Source organism: Tauraco erythrolophus, chromosome 7, assembly GCF_009769465.1.
Source record: "Tauraco erythrolophus isolate bTauEry1 chromosome 7, bTauEry1.pri, whole genome shotgun sequence".
Taxonomy (NCBI): domain Eukaryota; kingdom Metazoa; phylum Chordata; class Aves; order Musophagiformes; family Musophagidae; genus Tauraco; species Tauraco erythrolophus.
In genome coordinates this window covers 47084476-47104553 of record NC_141471.1, presented here as the reverse complement: position 1 = coordinate 47104553, position 20078 = coordinate 47084476, and the positions used below count along the sequence as shown (strand labels likewise).

General features: G+C 38.9%; 1 protein-coding gene across 1 annotated transcript in view; it reads left to right on the top strand.

Annotated features, from left to right (window-relative positions):
• Positions 1–291: 291 nt before the first annotated feature.
• The window catches only part of SNRK (SNF related kinase), a 40279-nt gene continuing 20492 nt past the window's right edge, over positions 292–20078 (top strand). The window contains exons 1-3 of the mRNA XM_086614426.1: positions 292–328; positions 11555–11653; positions 13001–13694. Coding sequence (XP_086470552.1) covers positions 13106–13694 — 589 coding nt within the window. The 5' untranslated portion in view covers positions 292–328; positions 11555–11653; positions 13001–13105. The remainder of the gene's footprint in view (positions 329–11554; positions 11654–13000; positions 13695–20078) is intronic.

Below are 20078 nucleotides of genomic sequence, written 5' to 3'. Positions count from 1 at the left end.
GCCCCGCCTCGCCCCCCTCCCGCTCCCCCCCCTCAACGGCTCTCCGCGAGCCGCCGCGGCCGTTGTTGTCAGTTGGGTCTCGGTGTCGCCGCAGCGGCAGGGCCCGGCGGAGCGCCAGCCGGGCGCGGGGCAGGAGTCGCCGCGGCCGCCGCCCCCGAGCCCCGGCGGCCCAGCTGAGGTTCCCCGCTGGGGTCTTCGACCCTTTCCCTCCCTTCCCGCCGCGCTCCCCGTCCCCGCTGCCGCTCCCGAGGGCAGTCGCGGCGGGTGCTGCCCATGCAGGAGGCGGCACGGGGCGCGGCGGCCCGAGGAGACGCCGCTGCTGCAGGCAGTAAGTTGCCGGCGGGGTTGGGCCAGGGTCAGCTGGGGCCGGGCCGGTGAGGACGGGGCCGGCCCGGTGGGGTGTGGTGGGTTCCCTTCGTCCTCTCCCTTCGCCTTTCCGTTTTCCCGGAGCCGGCCTCGCCCGCCGAGCTCCTCCCGGCCGGCTCAATGGCGGCCTCGGCCCAGGAGGAGGCGGTGGGGACGTTTCCCGGCCGCCGAAGGTCGGTGTGTCGGTGCCGCCCGGAGCGGGAGGAGAAGAGATTGGGGTGGGGGGGGGGGGAAGGGGGAAGCGGGTGTTACTGCGGGGACAGCGGGCTCTCGGCGGGAGCCTCCCGCGCCCTCAGCCCGGGCGCTGCGTGCCCCGGCGCGGCGGAGCCCGCCGTACCCCACACGCGAGCGCTCTCCCGCTCCGAGGCAGCGTCCGGGCCACACGTCCCCGCAGCGGCAGCCCGCGCGGCGAGGCGCGCGTGTGGCCGGCTCCGCGCCGCGCGACTGCCCCTGACCCCGCGCGCGCCGGTGCCCGCCCGGGTGCGTGCCCTCGCCGTCCGCCCCGGAGCAGCGTCCGCGCACCGCGGGGTCACCGCGGGAAAAGCGGTGGCCAGTTTGCCCCTGCCGCCGCCACCCTATTGCCCTCCCCAGCTCCGCCGCTTGGAAAAAAGATAAACAAGCGAGGTGGAAGCTCTCCGGTTAGAGTCGGTCCGGTCGCGGGTGCGTTGTGGGGGAATGACGGTGCATCTTGCCCCTCGGAACCAGGTGCGCAGCCAACAGGTTTGCTCAGAATGCAAGCTGGCGGCTTTTCTGCTCCAGAGCTGAAAGAGGCTGGAAGCTCAGGTGTCCCTTGTTCTTTGTCGATACGTGTATTGCTTCTGTCAATACGCTTATTGCGTGGAATTTACTGCCTTTAGATTACTATGGAAATTGGTCGGATAAGTAGGTAAGTCCTGGAGAGAGATCTTTGTGCTTTTTGCTAGGTGGGTTTTGGCACCCAGATGGTACTTCGCTAGTTAAATTTATGGAAGAATACTTTTAAAGATGTTCGTTGTTGATGTACAGTCTTGGTAATAGCTGAAGGACAGATGTGTGTGGTTGGTTTTGGTGTGGTGGTTTGTTTTTTACTTAAATAAGTAGACTGAATGAAGTATCAGGGAACATCCACTAGGGAAAAAGGCTGTATTGGCTTGAGGAGGGTTGGTGACAAATGTGACCCGTTTTCAAACTGGATGTTTTTATTGGTAAGTGATGCTAGAGCACCTGTGAAGGAGAAAGCTACATGGGATATGGAAATGCAAAAAGCTTTGGGGTTTTGCTTATGCATAGATAGTTTCTTACTGGTCATCTTGCTTTCAAGGGCATGTTAAGAGTATATATGTAAAGAAGTGGTTTCCTCAATGGTACCATTGCAGTTCCTGGAGCAGCTGAAGTGTATTGTATGATTTACAGCAATCTAGCATGAATGAATTGCATGCAAATCTGCTTACGCCTGCCCTCTGTAGTGCAGTCACTACTTAGTCATATAGGCTGCTTTTTGGAGTTGTTTATTATGGATATATTTAGACCTTCAGGCTCGGGGGAAGGACCAGTTTAATGAATCTCAGCAAAATGAAATCTATATAAAAGTGTTTATAAGCAAATGTTTATTATGCTAGAATTAAGCAGTTCTTGCAAGGCATGCACCATTAGGAACTGGGTTAATGGATGATGGTGGGGTTTTTTTGATAGCTATATCACAGAAAGTGGAAATTCAGCTGGTAGTTATTTTTGTACTATTGTACTTAAAAGAACTAACAGTCGTTGCTATATAGTAAAATCAAGTTTTACCTTGTGGAACGTGTTGAAATGTTAACTTAAATAGACTAATATTTGCCCCTTTTACTTCTAGTGCATGAAAAAAAAAATCCAGATTTGAGCTCTTAACAATAAAATCTAGGGAGGAGAAAGTCCAATCTTGTCTAACATTTTTCCTGAATATTGTAAATGACCAGAAAAGTGGTAGAATGATGGCATGATTTTTTAAGTGACTGGGAAGAGAAGCTGACCTGAATGTTGGAGTAGTGCCTGGTAGGCAAGGTATCACCTAAGACAGCATGTTCATCTGGCTCTTCTAAGGAGATCTTTGTGATCCACACCTGAGGCTTTCAACAAAAACAGGGAAAAGGGAAGATGACATCTTAAATGGATTAAGTGGTAAACTGGGTGGTTTTTTCTTTTACACAATTGAGAAGCAAGAAAGTACGGACTGAGTTTTGGATACTGAAATTTCTGCGCAGGTTACTGATGTTCCTTGAATCATCTGGCTATGAGAACTAATATTTCCATGTGATGTGGGTGGTTGCACTGTAGATACATAGCCTGCTTTCTGATTATTTTAAACAAATAGTATGTTAAGAGTATGCATATTAAGATGCTACTGCAGGTAATCCTGTACTTGCAGCAGTCATTTTCCTTGTATGCTTGTCTGACCGACCTGGTGTCTTCTAAGGCTCTAACTCCCTGCCTTCGATATCGTATTTGAGCAGTTCTTCTGCAGACTGCACCTTCAGTATATCATTGCCCTTTTTATCCCACTAGCAACTGCAATGCCAAACTAGTGCCTTTGTCTTGGTTTGTTGCCGGCCTTGCTTTCAAGGGCACAGTATCCTGGTGCAGCTAGCTTTTTTCCTCAAAATGTGTGCGTCTCATGAAAAAGTGAACTACTTTTCTTGCATTTTGTCTGCTTTCAGAATTCCACTGAAAATGGAATTTACAGCTGTAGCTGTAAAACCTCTTGATGATCTATCCATTCCTACTTTGTGTTTTCTAATTATGTCTTATTTTAAGACACTGATGAAACATGGTTCAGGTCAGGGACACTGCCTTTTGTATTTAGGGCTGAACTTTGTTTTATGACGAATATACTGATATCAAGTTGAATAACCTCTTAACTTTGGTAATCTGTGAGGTTCTGCGCATCTTCCTTGTCACACTACTTTCAAACATTTAGCTGGAATGCTACAGCTTCTGTAATAATATAAAGTAGCTGTTGTTTTAATACACATAACTGCATTATGTAAGAGCTTAAGAGGATTTGAAAAACTGTATATTCTCTTACAATTCTAGGATAACTTACCCTGGCAGAGTTCTAGTCTACAGAAGTTGATTAAGTCACCAATGTGAAGAATTTAATGAGGAAAAAGTGCTGTGTAGTTTTTACACTTGTGAGATATAAAACAGAACATGTTTGCTTTCTGAAAAGCTGAATCTCTCAGTTGTACAGTGATCTTCTGCAACAGTGTGCACTGAATTTCACAGACTGGCTTTTACATTTCGTGTATCATTCTGTGTTTTCTGCAGCAATCTCTTATCTAATTACTGACAGGACTTAAACCAACTTCACTTTAGAGATAAAATGGTAGCTTAGACTTTTATAATTTTAGTTCATGTTGAAGCATGGTGAATTTCAGGTGTATGTCAGTTCCTAACTAATTCAGGATGCTGTGAATGAGGATTGAGTATTGAAACTGAGTAACTGCAGTTAGGGTTGATCTGTTTCTTAAGGTTTGAGTAGTTTGTATCCTAGATGGAAAATAGCAGTGTCTCAGAGGTAATTTAAGTCAATTCAGTACTTAAGTTTCATGCTACTAGATGTATTGCTAAACAAATCAAGCTATCAGACATTTGAGTTCAGAGAGCATTCTTAAGAAATTTAATAGAAACTATTATTGCTTGTAATAGGTACTAACAGTAGGTACACATATTTACATCTGAATACTCAGACTTGAGCTGGCATTCGATGCTTTTGCCTCCCTTGGTACAGAATAAAAATGGGATGTTTGTGATTCTGAATTTACACAACAAAGATGATGTTAGGTGTTACAGCAGTGGTAACTTATTAAAAATTTAAGCCATACCAAAGTGTTCATTGATTAATGGTGGAATGTTTAGAGCTCCTGTTAGTGGTCTTTGCTAGCTTTCTGGCGTAAGAAAATTATGTGGTAATGTTAATAAACAGACATTTGAAAAAGGTGAAGCAATTCTGAGAATTCATGAACGTGGAGTAGATGAGGCAATTCTTCTAAAAGAGTTCAGATTGGTGGAACAGAAATCTGAGTTGTCTGTTTTCTGCAAAATTTCTGCAGTAGGTTTTCTGGAAATAAAGATGTAGTGTCCTGTCTAAAATATAGTCATAGCATCATGAATCACAATAATATGACATCTGTCTGATATGCAAAGTATTTATTTTTCAGTTTCATGTTCCTAGTTATGGGGCAAGGAGGGGAGGGAGAGAAGAAAAAAGAAAAATGTGATGGGACTTAGAATATTAAAGCCTTTGAGAAGTTACTTGAATACTGCTTATTGAGTTTGGAAAAGTATAATTTTGCGCTAGGGAGTCCAACTGCCATGAGTTATCTCTGTTGCTTATGAGATGGTTATCTGAAAAGCTTGTTGATTTCTGTGATCTTTGGGCTTCTTTGATACCAGATCTTGACTGGTTAGGTTTATGAATGTTTGTAACTAAAATACCCATGTTAATTTCCTGCATCTGAGGAGAAATTTTTCCTTCAGTGGGAACTGCAAAACATGGTAACTTCAATTGAAACTAAATTTTTATATATATCATGGCATCACAAGATCTGAACAAAGTTTTATAACGGATTTATAGATACAGAAAGAAAGTACTAGCGGATGTGACAAAATTTGGAGCAAGTCCTTTTCAAAAGATGTTATGGTATACTACTTTGCAGAAGATAATTCAGGGGACGTGACCATATGTGAAGGTCTGGTATTCTTCTCTTCCTCTGCAATAATGCTTTGAGGTCTTAAGTGGTGTGTTGCTGAAGCATCTGATACGTGAACAGGGTGGTGGTATCCTTTTGTATTACTTTTTTATTTGTTTAGCTACATACTGGACTTTGAGAGTAGACACAAGAGGATAACAGAGACAACATGGAATTAATTGGGTTTGGAGCTGTGGCTGGTGTGAGGACTTTAAATGGTGTAAAGCTGTTGCTGAGTTCTCAGATCCATAGGGCAGATTGCATTTGTCTTCTGTAATATCTCCTCTTAGAAATGGAAAGTGCCTTGTAAACTACAGTGATTATCAGCATGGTAATGAAAGTGTCTTGGGCTCTTCTGCATTTCACAACTAGAGGCAATTGGAACCAATGCCAGTGACTACTAATGATGGGTTTGTCAATGGATCATAGTTTGATTGCTCTTAGCAGATCTGTCCTCTCAATAGCTTGGGCATCTAGTCTGTAATCATACTCTTGCTATTACCACCTTGCTATTGCTTTCCAATATACACCTACTTCAGTGTTGTCTGTATTTTTTTCCTTCATTCACCTACTTGTGAAAGAAAAAGAAAGTATACATTCTTGACTTTTGAAGTGGAGGGCCTTGAAGTTCCAATTCAGATCCAGTGGCTTTTTTCACTTGTCTCTATTGAAGATGATTCTCACAAAGATATCAACTACAACACAGTTCTGAAATTTTAGTTTGCTCTTTACTAGTGTTCTGCAAACCTGTGTGAAAGAGGAAAGCTTAAACTTTCTGTGCTTTATGTGACTGTACTGTGACTTCAAGAAAATAGGATGGCAGACAGCCATTTGTAGATCTAAACATTTGGGAATTTCTTGTCTAAGAAATAAAGGTATTTAATTGACGATATCCTCAGTTGTACATCATGTTTTTTAAGTTTAATTTTTCTCATACATCAGAGCTGCTTTAAAGTCTTGCTCTTAGATCACAGGTCATGCAGGCTGTCATAGTTTTCTTTTACACAATAATGTTAGTAACTTTTATTTCTTCTATAACGCTATCCCTCCCTCCCCCAGTCTTTTGTTTATGGGTCCAGGAGCAATGTTTTCTTAAGTTTATTGGCCTGCCAAATATTTCTGCTGCTGGTTGTTTACTGAATAATGGACCTTGGAGTTGAAGCATCCTTGTTAGCATTTTAGTTTTATTTCTGGATTCTAAGAAAGATTAAGATTCTAGGCATCAGTAGCTCTGATGCCTGCAATACATTCTGAAAATAAGGAAACACTTGCATTTCACTACAGGCTTCCCAAATATTCAATGGCAAAACTTCATCAGCAATTGGCAGCTCTCATCTTCTCAGAGCAAAATTCTGAAGGCTATTTAAAGATAGGGAATACTGTTAAATTGTGCAGGTTAATTCTTCTTTTTATGTTTGGAACATAGAACTACTTGTTAACTCTTTAGCTTCATGATTTTAGGTGTAGCCATGCTGAACTGTAGAGAGATTCGATGATACATCTTGACATTTTAGTAACACCCTGTGAGGTGGATGCTGATGCTGTGGGAGATGGCAGTGAGGCCTAATATGAAAATAAAAGTGCGTGTACACCTTGAAAAATCATCTGTAGCATTTTATTGTGGAACTTGTCAGGAGCAGGAGAGTTTATGGAGTTTGTCGTCAGTGAAGAGGAAGATACACATGTATGCCGTGGTGCAGTCACACAAAGTGGAAAATAAAGCATTAGATAGTACTGTGTATGTGCGGGCTGAGTTGTAACAACGCTGCCCCCCGCTTCCTAAGAGTGCTGCATCTGCAAAGCGTTTGGCTGTAGGGCAGATACAGATTGCTGTCGTTTCTTTGAGTACCTTTGAATGGTAGTTGTGAAGGCTCAGGTCGCAGGAAGGTGGGGGAGGAAGGGCTTTGCTGGACTGTGACATCGCTGTGGGGAAACAAAAGGAGAATACAAGTTCTGGGGATTTTAAGTCCCATATTGTGTCCTGAATATTCAAGCAGTATTGGGTAGTATGAGGCTTAAAAAGTTTCATATAGTCTGGGGGAATTGAGTCATGACTAGTTTTCTGGGCATGTGGTATGCATTGTGTATTTTCTTTGCACTTCACTCTTGCAACACCTAGTACCTGTTTCCAGCTTGTTGGCTCTCCCTTATATAAAAGGAAAGGTGATCGAAAGCCTGCTTGGGGAAAGTAGATTGGCATGCTGGTGACAGTGTAACATCATCACCTGTAAGTAGTGGCTCATATAGTAACAAAGATAGACTGTTTTTTAAAAGGTCATAGATTAAGCTGTGAAGGTATCTTACAGTAGGACAGAAGATAAAAATTGGTAGGAAATATTGGAAAAAATGTGAAAAATTATACTTGCACAGTTTACATATTGAGTTGATATTTCCTTCAGTTTGCTTTCAGATTCTAATGATTTGTACAAATTGATTTCAGCGTAAAAAAAAATTGCTTCTGGGTCTCTGAGATCAGTTTATGTCAAATTTTGGTTTGCTTTTTCTAGGAAGAATAACAACATAAGTCTTACTCTCAACGTATAATTATGTAGTAAATAAATAATTGGTATAGATACTGTTATTCATCTGAGACAAAAGAGAGCAAAAGGAGAAACAGGGTGAAACTTACTTAATCTATCTTGTGGATGTGTATAATATGTGCAACCACTCAAACAGTCATGCTAAACTCCTGTTACAGAAAATGAAAATGTGTGCTTTTAAGAAATGATTCATTTGATCTATTTAGCTATCTGCTTTAGGGTGCAATTTGTTTTATCGTAGACTCCTATCTGTGTTGACTGAATCGCCATTTATCATGAAGGGAGACAGGAATGGTTAGCTGTCTGAGGACAGAGGAGTCCCAGTGAAGATTACTTCAACTTCTATGTCTGTTAGCCTGATAATGCGGAGAAGTTTTTGCATTATTAGTATTATAATATTTGGTTGAAATGGGACCTTTAATCTTCATTTTCAAAAGTAAGAAGCTAATACACATTAAGGTAACATGAACTAGGCTGGTCTTGCATGTAATGTATAACATAATGAAACTTTTTGGACAGGATTAATTGCTTAAAGAAAAACTAGTATCTCTGAAACATGCTGTTTTTCTAAGCAGATCTGTTAGAGATCTATTCATCCATCTTTTAGAGATGGTTGAATCACAGTACTGTTGTTAAGCCTCTTAATAGGATGCATGTGATACTAGGAAACGGCTTCTGCAGATCTCCGTTATAGAGGCTGTTTGCAGTATTTTCTGGGATAGGATGTATGAGCTTCTATGGAAGGAAGGAGCTGTTCTGAATCTTATTTACTGGTAAATGTCTACATTGCATAAAATGAGCATTGGGGGTGTAGCTGAATTCTGGTATAGTTAGGGAAGACTGAATTTTTAAAACCATAATTAACCACATGGATTAAATGCTGCTAATGGTTAGTGAGCTCACCAACTAGAAAACCCAAACTCTCTAATGCTGAAAAATTAACTTACAAAGGACTTAAAATCATATAATCGTAGAATGGTTAGGGTTGGAGGGGACCTCAAAGATCATCTATTTCCAACCCCCCTGCCATGGGAGATAATGCAAATTAAAAGACAGACAGGTAAATACTTTGTGATATAACTGGCTCTTAAATGCTTTTCTTCAGGTTGTGGTTTGACTTGCTGGCAAAGTATGGCTGGTTGAAATTTTGATTGTTGCGCGCTGCAGTTTGCAGCTTCTTTATTTGGTAAAAATGTTCAAGAGCTCCGACTTTATACTGGATCACTGAAATGATCTGTCATGAAAGCTAACCCTGTTTTGGAGTGTGGTGGTAGTAAATGTGTTAAATCTGGAAGTTTTGAGTGCTTCTATTTATAGTAAGCCTCAAAAGTTTTGCTGATGTAGCTGAGAGGGCAACTGGAAAGAAAGGGTCACGAAGAGACTTCGGCTTGAAAGCTGGTACCGCGTGGAACTACACTCTTAGTAGATCCTTAAGTGCTTTCAAAATTCTGCTTTCTTACTCTGAAAAGAAACTAAGAAAAAAGAAACCCTTCTCTGAGAAGTATTGATATAGCAACTGTGATCCTTTAAGTAACGTTTTTAAATTGTAATCAAGGTTTGTATCTATAGGCACTATGACAATTTTGCATCCATTTCCTACTACTGAACAGTTCTTAATTTTGGTATGTTCACTTCAAACTGTGTGTGCGTCTGAATCTTTGTGTTTAGTTGTGGGAACTTAATCTCTGAAGATTTGCTTTAAAACCACAGAATTAAAAGTTAGTTGGTCTGTTATTGTGAAGACTTTATGTTAAACTGTTAATGAATCGGCATTAATTTTATTTCAGCTAATGGGGTGGCAAAATTAGTAAGTGCAGCTTATCTTCCATTTCTTAAGCTTTTATCTGATTCATTACAGTCTAATGTTTTTCTCCATGGCTTAAGCGTAACTGGTTTTTGCTGTAATTTTGTTGACACGTTGATGATTGTGTTTTCCGTCATTTAGGGATAAATCACTTGAGTTTGTACAAAGATGGTTGAGAATGTGCCAAATGAACAAAATAATTAGTATAAATCTTTCCTTACTGCTGAGTATTGTAGTTACTTAAATTCAGGGAAGTTACATTCTCTTACATCTGGCTGGGTTTGCTCTCTCCCTTTTGCTCTGCCAGGGACGGAATCTTCCTGAATTTAAGAAAGAAAAGCTAAGTCAAAATTGAGGTGCTTTTACCTCCATCTTCCTTACCTCTGTCAGTAACAAAACTTTGGTTTTGCCATACACTAAGAAAGCTCTGTCTTGTCTGCAAGTGTTGTTTTTGAATCCAAGACTTAACAGAAAATCTCTCTTAAAGCCACATCTCCTCCTCAGGGAGTAAAGGTCTTTAATGATCTGGGCCAGATTTGTAGGATATGATGAATTCGTGCAAATAGAGATGTAAATCTTGAGGTTCCACTTAACATTCAAGAAAGAAACGATCCGTGAAAGCTTGAGCACTGGAGTTTGTGTTGTTTTTAACTTGAATTTTGTAGGGAATGGCTGTGGTTTTTTGTCACAACTTTTAAGTTGTTTTTTTTTTTTTAATTTAAGAATTCTAAAACTTAAGTAGTTTAGCATAAGGTATTGACTATAGGATGCATTATGGGTAAAATAGATTTGAAAGGAGGAGTGATGTCCTAGTGGCAGTTAAAAAAGTTGTCTTTGTAAGTTTGTGTGCTCTTTTTCTTTTATTTCTTTAGTCTAGAAGCAGTGAAGAGCCTGATTAGGGTGCTGTGGAGACAGTAGTTCTATAAAGTGTGTTTGTGAAGGGTGTCTGATTTTTTTAAAATGTTTGTAATCCTTTTGGATTGAGGCTCTGGGGTCACACAAGCGTAAGGGCACAGCTGATTAATATCTCCCCTATTGCTTCATACAGGTTAAGGTTAGGTGGTTTATGTGTGTACATGGACTATTTTTCATTAGCCTGCATTTTTGGATTAGGTCAGTATGATGGAACGTTACATAACTATCGTAAAGCATTACATGAAAACATTATGTCAGTACTCAGTAGTAGTAAAAAAACCCCACAAATTGGCCTAAGAAAGTAGTAACATAACAAACCAGAGAATGTGTAAAGAAAGGTGAGAAGAATGCTAAAGCCTGTAGAGTAACCTCTGTAAAAGGAGTGACAGACTTAGGACTTGAACAAGATTGAACTGAAGCTAGGAAGGGAGAAAGCTAGAACTGTGAGTTGCTTGAGGCAAGGTAAATAGAGTATGATAGTTCTTGTTTTGGAACAGACAGCGAATGAGAAGATGCACAAATTATCAGATTGAAAACAAACAAGAGGAAGTGGTTCTTCTCACAGCAAATGGTTAAGCTATTAAACTCCTTGTTGCAGGATGTTCTTGATGCTAAAAATTCACATGCTTTAATAAAGCACCTGCCTGGTTTCACAGGGAAAGGTAGGGTGGAATTCATCAAGCGTTATTAAACACAAAGCCACTGCCTTCTGATGTAAAGAAGTTTTTGAATCTCTTAAAAATAGAGAGCTTCATTATTTATTGTTATGTTCGCCATTGTGGTATGTTCTTCCCTATGCACCCTCTAATAGTTACTTACCGGATAGGAGAGTGTTTGACATGGGCATTTGGTTTAATGTAGCGTGCTCTAAGCTAGTTTTATACTTTCTGGAATAAGGATGGGATGGCATTACATGGTTAATTGGGAGTGTTAGGGGAAGCTTTGTTAGATGAGCAGTATGGGATATGTTGGATAGCAGATATGCTAACCCATCTTCTAGTGTGGAGTGGTTTTTCAGAAGAGCTTCTGAAGCGTAGTTCTTAGTAGCAGAATGAAAGGGTACAGTAACATAAAACCCAGTGAAGCTTTTTAAAGCTTGATTATTATCTTTAAGGAAAAACAAAAATCCAAACCCCAATGTTTATGTGATTGTTATGCTTACCCTGTTCTGTGTCTAAGTTATGAGGTTTCAGAAGTTGATTGATTTCATTCAAATTTTACAGGGGTGGAGGTCTCAAACTGAATTCCCACGGACTCTGTGGAAGTAGACAGCTGGATAGAGAAGAGGTTATACCATGGCTCCAGCTGAGAGAAGCAGTAAGGTGAGCTTGTTAAACATCAGAGAATCCTCATAGGACCCCCAGCCTTGTAATTGAATCCATATGAAACCAGGTTTATTAGTTTCACTGCCTGTGAAATAACTTGTTTTGCAGGGAGTGTTTTTAATCTAATGCTTACATTTCAACTTGAGAATAACTAATGTATGGGGCTGTTTGTTTGCCAGCTTCCTTTTCAAAGATTTTCTTTTTGAAGTTCAGTTTTGAAACTCTGAAAATACATTCTAAAGAGCTATGTTTTCTTTATTTTGTTGAGTTGGCAATAAGCCAGCTAATTTTCATATTTCTATCTACTTTGCACTCAAAGTGAGAAATGGTTAGTTTTTGATAGCTACAGACTTTTTATTTAAACCTTAATCTAAGTTAAAGATGCAGGAAAAGTTTTTCAGAGGTTTGTGTGTGGAAAAAAGATAGCAACAGGACATAAGACTTTTAAAAACAGGTTTGAATATGAACGTTTTATAAATTGGATCTTGTTTGCTTAAATGCCAAATAAACAAGTAAGCAGGAGTTCAGCACAAAGAAGCTGAACTTTTGACTTCTCTCCCCTTCCTACCCACTCTCCTTCCCCTTCTCCTGACTCGTTCCCAGGACGGCTGAACATGTACAGCCTACATGCATACTTTTTATCACCAGTTTTTGTAACTGCAGTCAAAACATTTAACAAGACGTTTTACGTAGCACTAAGAGTACATCTAACCCAAATGTTTCACTTCAGCCTGTAAAGCTTTGTTCATTTGTTGTAATTACAGTATTGATTGATAATGCTCAAACTAATTAGAGTAACAAAATTAAGTTTTGTGTGCCAGTCTGAGCTTTGCTAAACAGGAAGCTATTGAAAGGGAGAAGGTAAAAGTCCAAAGCCATGCCATTGGAACTTTGTATTAGAGCTGTTTCATGCTGCAGTATGAAGGAACATGCCAAAAATAAGCTAAATCAAGCATATTCTTCTTGTCAATATTCTGTACTGCCCAGCTGATTTCTAATGTAGCCGGAAAAGCTACAGATTTCAGCTTTGCCAATTTTAATGGTCCTTATAATGCTGATTTCTTCACGTGTTGCTTGCAAGAGTTCTAACTCAAGAGCATGAAGGCCACTGAGTTTCAGCAAAATTTTCATTATTGCACTGTTGAAATTCACTTTCTTCAAGCATACTGATAAAGTAATTTCAGAAATCTGTTGGTTACCACAGCATGGCTTATCAAACCCTTTGTAAAAATCCTTGAATAATTTAATCAGTAATATGTAATAATCTGCCAGTTTAGGAGAATTACAGGATAATAATTGTTCTTATTTTTATACAAATATATAATCTTGTCTCTTTATTTTCAGGTATGCTTAGTAGTGGCAATGGACTATTTATTTGCATCAGATACTCTTATATGAAAAGATCACATTTCCAAAGAGCTTAAATATTATTTCATCTTCTGAAACAGAATGGCAGGCTTCAAACGAGGATATGATGGAAAAATTGCAGGATTATATGACTTGGATAAAACTTTGGGCAGAGGCCATTTTGCTGTGGTCAAACTTGCTCGGCATGTCTTTACAGGTGAAAAAGTAGCAGTAAAAGTAATTGACAAGACCAAACTGGACACTTTAGCCACTGGACATCTTTTTCAAGAAGTTAGATGCATGAAACTAGTGCAGCATCCCAATATAGTACGGCTGTATGAAGTGATTGACACCCAGACTAAGCTTTATCTTATCTTAGAGCTAGGTGATGGAGGAGATATGTTTGATTACATCATGAAACATGAAGAAGGTCTGAATGAGGATCTGGCAAAAAAGTATTTTGCTCAAATAGTTCATGCTATATCCTACTGCCATAAACTGCATGTAGTTCATAGAGACTTAAAGCCAGAGAATGTGGTCTTCTTTGAAAAACAAGGACTTGTGAAATTGACGGATTTTGGCTTCAGCAACAAATTTCAGCCTGGAAAGAAGCTCACCACAAGCTGTGGATCTCTTGCATATTCTGCTCCTGAAATTTTACTTGGGGATGAATATGATGCACCAGCAGTGGGTATGTCCTCTTTGAATTCAACCAGTAATCTAAACCTAATACCATGATGATGTACGACTGTTTTCTGTTTCAAGATAGTGCCACATGTGGAAGCCAGTTATTTGGCAAGAAATAATATTATAACCTGGATGAGTTAATGCTGGAGCAGCTCTGTTTGAAGGAGATACTCAAAGATTCTGAAGAATGCTTAGAAGTTATTTTTATATGAAATGATACAATTAAATACATTGTAATTAACTTTTAATAATAATGTGACTGCAATGTGTATATTTGTACTTGCTTTGTTAGAGGACTCATCTCCTTTTCAGAAAAGTGCCTGGTTTTAATTTATTTTTAATGTTGCCCCACCCTCAAAAAAACCTCAAACCCAACTACCCAGTGATTTTCTTTGCTCAGTTTAGCCATATAAGACTGACATTGTGAGCCCAGGCTGCTTATGTGTTCTGCTGCAAGGTGGCAGGAATCCATTTTTAATAAGTACTAACTTGGCTATTGAAGGAGGAGACAGGGAATTAAGGAAGGCTTTAACTCCCTCTTCTCTTTCTCTGTGCTTTTCTTGTCTGAGAACTGAAAGTGGGGGATGAGTTCCCAGTTGCTCCCAGTTCCTTAAAAGTTAAGAGAAATAGCAATGTGTAATTTAGTCTGCATGTTTCTAGCTGGATAGTGGAGTGTGCTAGACAGACTGCTACAGATAATTCTCTTACTCTCTGTTAGGTCTACTGCATATGCTATTAGCAGTAGCTGAGGATTTTTTAAAACAGCTGTAAACATTGGTGGAGTAACTGAATAATGTCCTGTAGTCATACTGATTGCTCATATCTGTCAGTTGTAGAATTCACTTCTCCAACAAATACAGGTCCATATAATTACACTTGGTGCTTCAAAAGCAGCTTATTGTAGTCAACATGCCTCTTGTTCTTGTGTGCCCAGTATCTGATACTTTTACCATCTTAACACCCATTAGGACTCCGTGCATAGCCCTGTGTGTGTGTTTTGCTATGGTTATAGTGGTGGCCGTAGTGATGGTTTAAATTAAGACTGACTTGTCCAATTTTTTGCTAATTTACCTGAAGTAAGCAATCAGCTAATTTTGTATGCTGACAAGGTATTCCTGCATACTGTTGAACTAAAATTCTTGCATTATTTTTAATAAAAATATTTTTAGCTAGTAGATCTTTGCTTAAACATTTGAATGTCACTTCATGGCTTTTTTGAATAGGTGTTTTACTGTGGGTTTTCTCAAGTGTGCTATAATTAGGAATTTTAGATGTCTATGCTATTTGTGGCTTTGCAAATCCATGTTGATGCTACAATGATGCTTGACAAAAGGATTCCTATTTACAGCCAAATGTTTTAAATGAGTTGGTTCTGGTTTTATTAGTGGCAAACTAGAGATCTTAACTCCTGAGTTAGAAGTGTTGTTCTCTGTCTTTTTTGAGAATTTCGTGAAGTATGAGTGTAACTGATTGCAGTGGCCTCTGAAACTGGATGGAAAAGAGCATTTGTTAAATATTCTACACTGCCTTATGTGAATTATTTCTTGAAAAACAGAATAGCAGGCAAATATTGGAGGATGATAAAAAAAATGAAGTTTTGATATTGCTGCCCAACTGAAGATACCTGGAAGAAAGAAGGTCTATGAGTTTAATGGGGGGTATCAGGGGCCCCTAGGAGCATTATTATAGTCAGCAAAGTACATCTTGGAACTCTTGATGATCAATATGAAAATGGTGGCATTATATAAAATGTTTCTTAGAGGACTTTGCAAGTAGGTAAACTTCTGAATAGTACTAGAAGAAACTGGTTGAATGGATTCATAGAGAAGGAGGTCTGGCGACTATGGAGTAGATTGATGTGAACAGTGGAAAAACTAGAAAAAATGAATTTCTTGTAGCTGGTGTTTAAGGATGCTGGTTAAGTTCTATTTCTGAGAATATTTAAATACACACCAGTGGTTAGTTTTTGCTTACTTATTCTCCAGTATACTGTCTCAGTTACTAGATGCTAGAACTTACTTTATTCTAGTTGACAGATTGCAGTGCTTGTATTCTAACGTTTTTAGTGGTATAGTTTTCGTCACTTCGTAATGCACTGCAGAGTCTCTAAAGTAATGTCAGTACAATAGTTACAGAATAAAAATACCAAAATTTTCTACGAGTTGCCAATAAGATAATGACCGTGAGTCTGGATTTTCCTTTTCTAACTATGGGTAAAAAACTAAGATACACTATATAAGGTTTCTAAATATGACTTATTTGTGTATTTTAAACACAAAGATTGTGAAAAGGGGAAAAAAAATATGTTAGGGTCTTCTTTAAAGTCCTTTTTCCCCCAAATGGAGTCTTAAATATAGACTCTTAAAAGAATATATGTTTAGGAAAGTTATGGCTAACCATGTAATTATGCAACTGAGAAATCAGCTTATGCAAAACCTTCTTAACCTTTAAAGATACACTTTTATGCTAAGATGAGGTCATACTTGTGGACTAGAAGTACATATAAATTCAGAAGTAGACATTTTCAAAAGAGATTACATCAGTTACATTTTGATGCTATTAATGTGCAAGGTGTATATATAGCCTGAAATAGTGGTGAGTGCTGTGAACTCATTCAGCTATTGGCTGAACAAGGCTATGAATATTGCAATAATAATGACTGACAATGGCAAAGACTTTTTGCCAGTTGGAATGAAATTACATTGTAGCTGAACCAGTCTAAAAGCTAATTGCTTATGAGAAAGGAGGTCATGTTTTCTCCAGTGTGACTGCATGATCCTGCCCTTTTGTCAGCATCTGAACACTTGGAAACCAACTCAATTTACTAAAATGCCAAATGGAAAGGGATTGCCCTGCTTATACTCTATGTATGTTAAGGTACATTTGCATTCATTATAATATTTTTAAACCCCAACACCTGTTTACGTGTATCCAAAATTGTTGTTATATTCGCAAAAGCTATTGCAAGATAAATGGGTCAAGGTATACGATGGGGATTTTTTTGCCAAAGACCTTTGCCACAAACATGGCTTTTCTGATGTCTTATGAATAATATTGGAATGACTATATAAAGGAAAAGACTTTACATTTCTCTTGCTAGAAAGAGCTGAAATATTCAGGGCAAGTCTTTTATTAAGTTATATGCTTAATAAATATAATGGAAAAGCTTGCTTTACGAGAAGGTAACTGTTTCAGCTAGTTTAGGCATTAATCTCCCCTTTGTGATGCTGCTTAAAAGTTTTCACACTTGAAAAGAGACTAGTTAATTTAGGTCTCTTATTTCCTTTTGTGTTTAAGGCTGTAGTTAAAATGATTAAAATGATGCAAGAGGTATATTAGGCAATGATCGTATGTTCCCAGGGCTTTTCAAAAAGCTGAGTGAGTTTAGATAATGAGAAGTTCTGTTGCTTGTAGTTTCCCATGTTTTTTCGCACTTAATTAAGATTTGTTCTAGTCAGAAGAGTGAGAGGACTGTTGTTGCACATAAAATTCATTTTGTAAATCAAATGGACATATTATTTCAGATCAGACAGTTCTAGAGCAGTGGTGTAATCCAGTGAACTCCAGCAGTATTCAAAAGTGAATAACTAGAGATGAGAAAGAATAAAGCATGCTTCTGGAAATACTTTTCCTTTGTTACTCGGAGCATCAACAGAGATTGGAGCATTAATTAAATAGAAATCACCTCTTTCCTGGGCGATAAAGTTTCATTATAGTTTTTTCAGATTAGTTGATTCTTTCAGAGGAGAGAAGTTCTATTTTAACTGCTTGGCATCGCTACAAAGTATTAAGTGCTGTGTAGACTACAGTAATTCTGGAAGGTATTGACGCTTCTTGATAGGGTTTTATTGTTGTAGTTGGGTATTCAGTATGTGATTTCGTAGCTGCATGGAAACATTTGCAGAGTAAGTTCATCCTTCTGGGGATGAGAAATGGGCAGATTCAGATCGTAAGATTGGGATCATCATTTAGCACAGTTGAGCACAGGCCTCTAGAATGGTACTGTAATGCACAAATAACATTGTAGGTATCATCACAGTTATTTAGCATTGCAGTCTGTCGTCACAGCAACAACAAGAGAACAGTGGCAAGATGTTCCTCGTAAAAGACATGACTAACAAGAATATTATGGTTACTGTAGCTCAGTGCTATTCAACTGGCAGTTTGTAGTCCAAATCCAACTTGCTGTCTTCCTGGAAGTTGCAGGGGCCAACCACTTGGATAACATTCATTACTTTAGTAGTTAGATGCTGGCTTTCTTGCACAACTCAGACCTGAACATCTTCTGACAACATAGTAAGATAATGATGGATGTATGTATTCATTATCTAGTCAAACATTTTTGATGATTAAAGGAAGCAGAGGATTTGTCATATATACCTTTCCCTTTCCTGAGATGTTACTGCTTTTAGACTCCTGTTGTCTCTGTTGGAATGATTCCAAATTATTTTGATTTTTCTCTTTGCATCAAGCATTTGCAAGGGCTTCTTGTTTGCATATGGTGTTGCTGGAGTGCGTTTGGTCTTTAAAAGCTTCAGCTGTGTTTGCCAGGTGCTTGAGGATAGCTAAGTAGCACAAATGACCTTATCTGGCCTGTGTGGAGCTAGTTTTGATGTTTCTGCATGTGTATAACACTTTATTCATAAACTGAGTGACTAATGTAAGCCTAATAGCCAGTGGGTATGTACAGTAGCCTTTTACACTGTAAAAATGCTGAATATAAGATTTGACAGACTTGAGTTAAAAAAAAAAAATGGTAAGATACCTGCAAACCATATTTAGTATTGAATCATTTAGCATACCTGACAGCATTTTGGAGTTTCTGTATGCTCAAAATCAGATTACAGCCAAACTTGACGGAAATGAGAAGCAAAAATTCCTACAAAAGCTCTTCACTGATTGTTTTGAAAAATCTGCCTTTTTAATATTGTAATTGCATGGCTGACCGTTTGATTAACTTGACAGAAAACTGTTAACTTTTCTGCAGGCTTAACTTCTGCTACGTTAGCAGAGCTGTTTGTTTCCTTAGCATTGAGTGGAAGAGCTGGTGCCAAGGAGGTGAAGGGAGCATGTGGCTTAGCCTAGAGTTCTGGGGGAAGGTGGTAGGACCTGCTCCTCTTCTGTGTTAGCAAGTTTAGGTTAGGTCAACTCAGCCTAGCTCACTTGTCTTCACCTTCCATGTAAAAGAAACTCATTTGACTGAAATTCATCGAGTGTCATTGCCAATGCATTTTTTGAGAATTGTGTGCTCTGCTTTTTTTTGAAGCAAAACAGAAGGAATTTGTGTGAGTACCCTGTGTGTTTCCAAGCTGCACTCTCCTCCTGTCTACTTGTGTTAGTGGCTGTGCTTTTCTGTCTTTCCCCTGCTGTGCCGTGTATCTCGCACTGCTGAAAAAACTGAATCAGCTTTGAAAAATGATCAGAAATGAGCTTTTTATACTTTTTAGTAGGGACAAGTGTAAGGAGTTGGTTGTAGAATACTTTCAGGAAGTTTCAATCTTGATGATATTCATGTCATGTTAACGAAGAATTTGTTTTCTATGTTCTGTGGCAATGTGTATAAAGGTAGTAAAATTTGTTTAATGAAAATGGAGTCCAATTTTTATCTAGTATGCTATCCTTTGATTCTGCTGTTTTCCACTCAATCCAATTACTTTATTGATAAGAAGGTTCTTATAATGCCACAAATTTAAGGTGTTATGCTACAGGTATCAGAGCCTTGTATTCAGAAGTAAAGTTATGATGTGACTGGGCTGTAATGAAGGGTGGGAGTCTGTGATCCTGACGACTTCTCAGTAAATCTATGCTGACTAATAATTATGAAGTATAATTTGTGTTCCATTCTGGATTACTTTATGCACAAATTTTAATGCATTCACCAATGAACTGCTGGGTGAAGCAAAGAATAATTTATCCAAGTGAAACTACAGAGGAGAAGCTGTCAAGATAGTCTTCAGTTATTATCCTATCAGCTAAACTGTAACTTAAGTATAGGGATGTTTCTTAGTCATCTCTCTGTGTTCATGGGAGAACTGTTTTCATAATATTTCAAACTGCTGTTGTGGAGTAGATCTTGTTATGATAAATACATCTTCACAGCCAGGAAGCTTCATTTTGTGTATCTTGCAAACAAATATTCAGATTACTTATGCTCAGCCTATGGCTGACTAATTTGGCAGCACAGATCTGGTGAGACCTAAATCAATGGTGTACTAGGTTATAAACCAGATACTCAAGTTTTGCATTTATGTGTTAAAGCTGTACTAAGATGTTGATTTTTATAAATAAAGTACAAATTATGCATTGTACAGCTGAAATCTTTAGGAAAAGGTAGTCTTTCAGAAAATATGAAGGATTTCTTAGATGCCAGGAGCAAACTGTCTTTAGT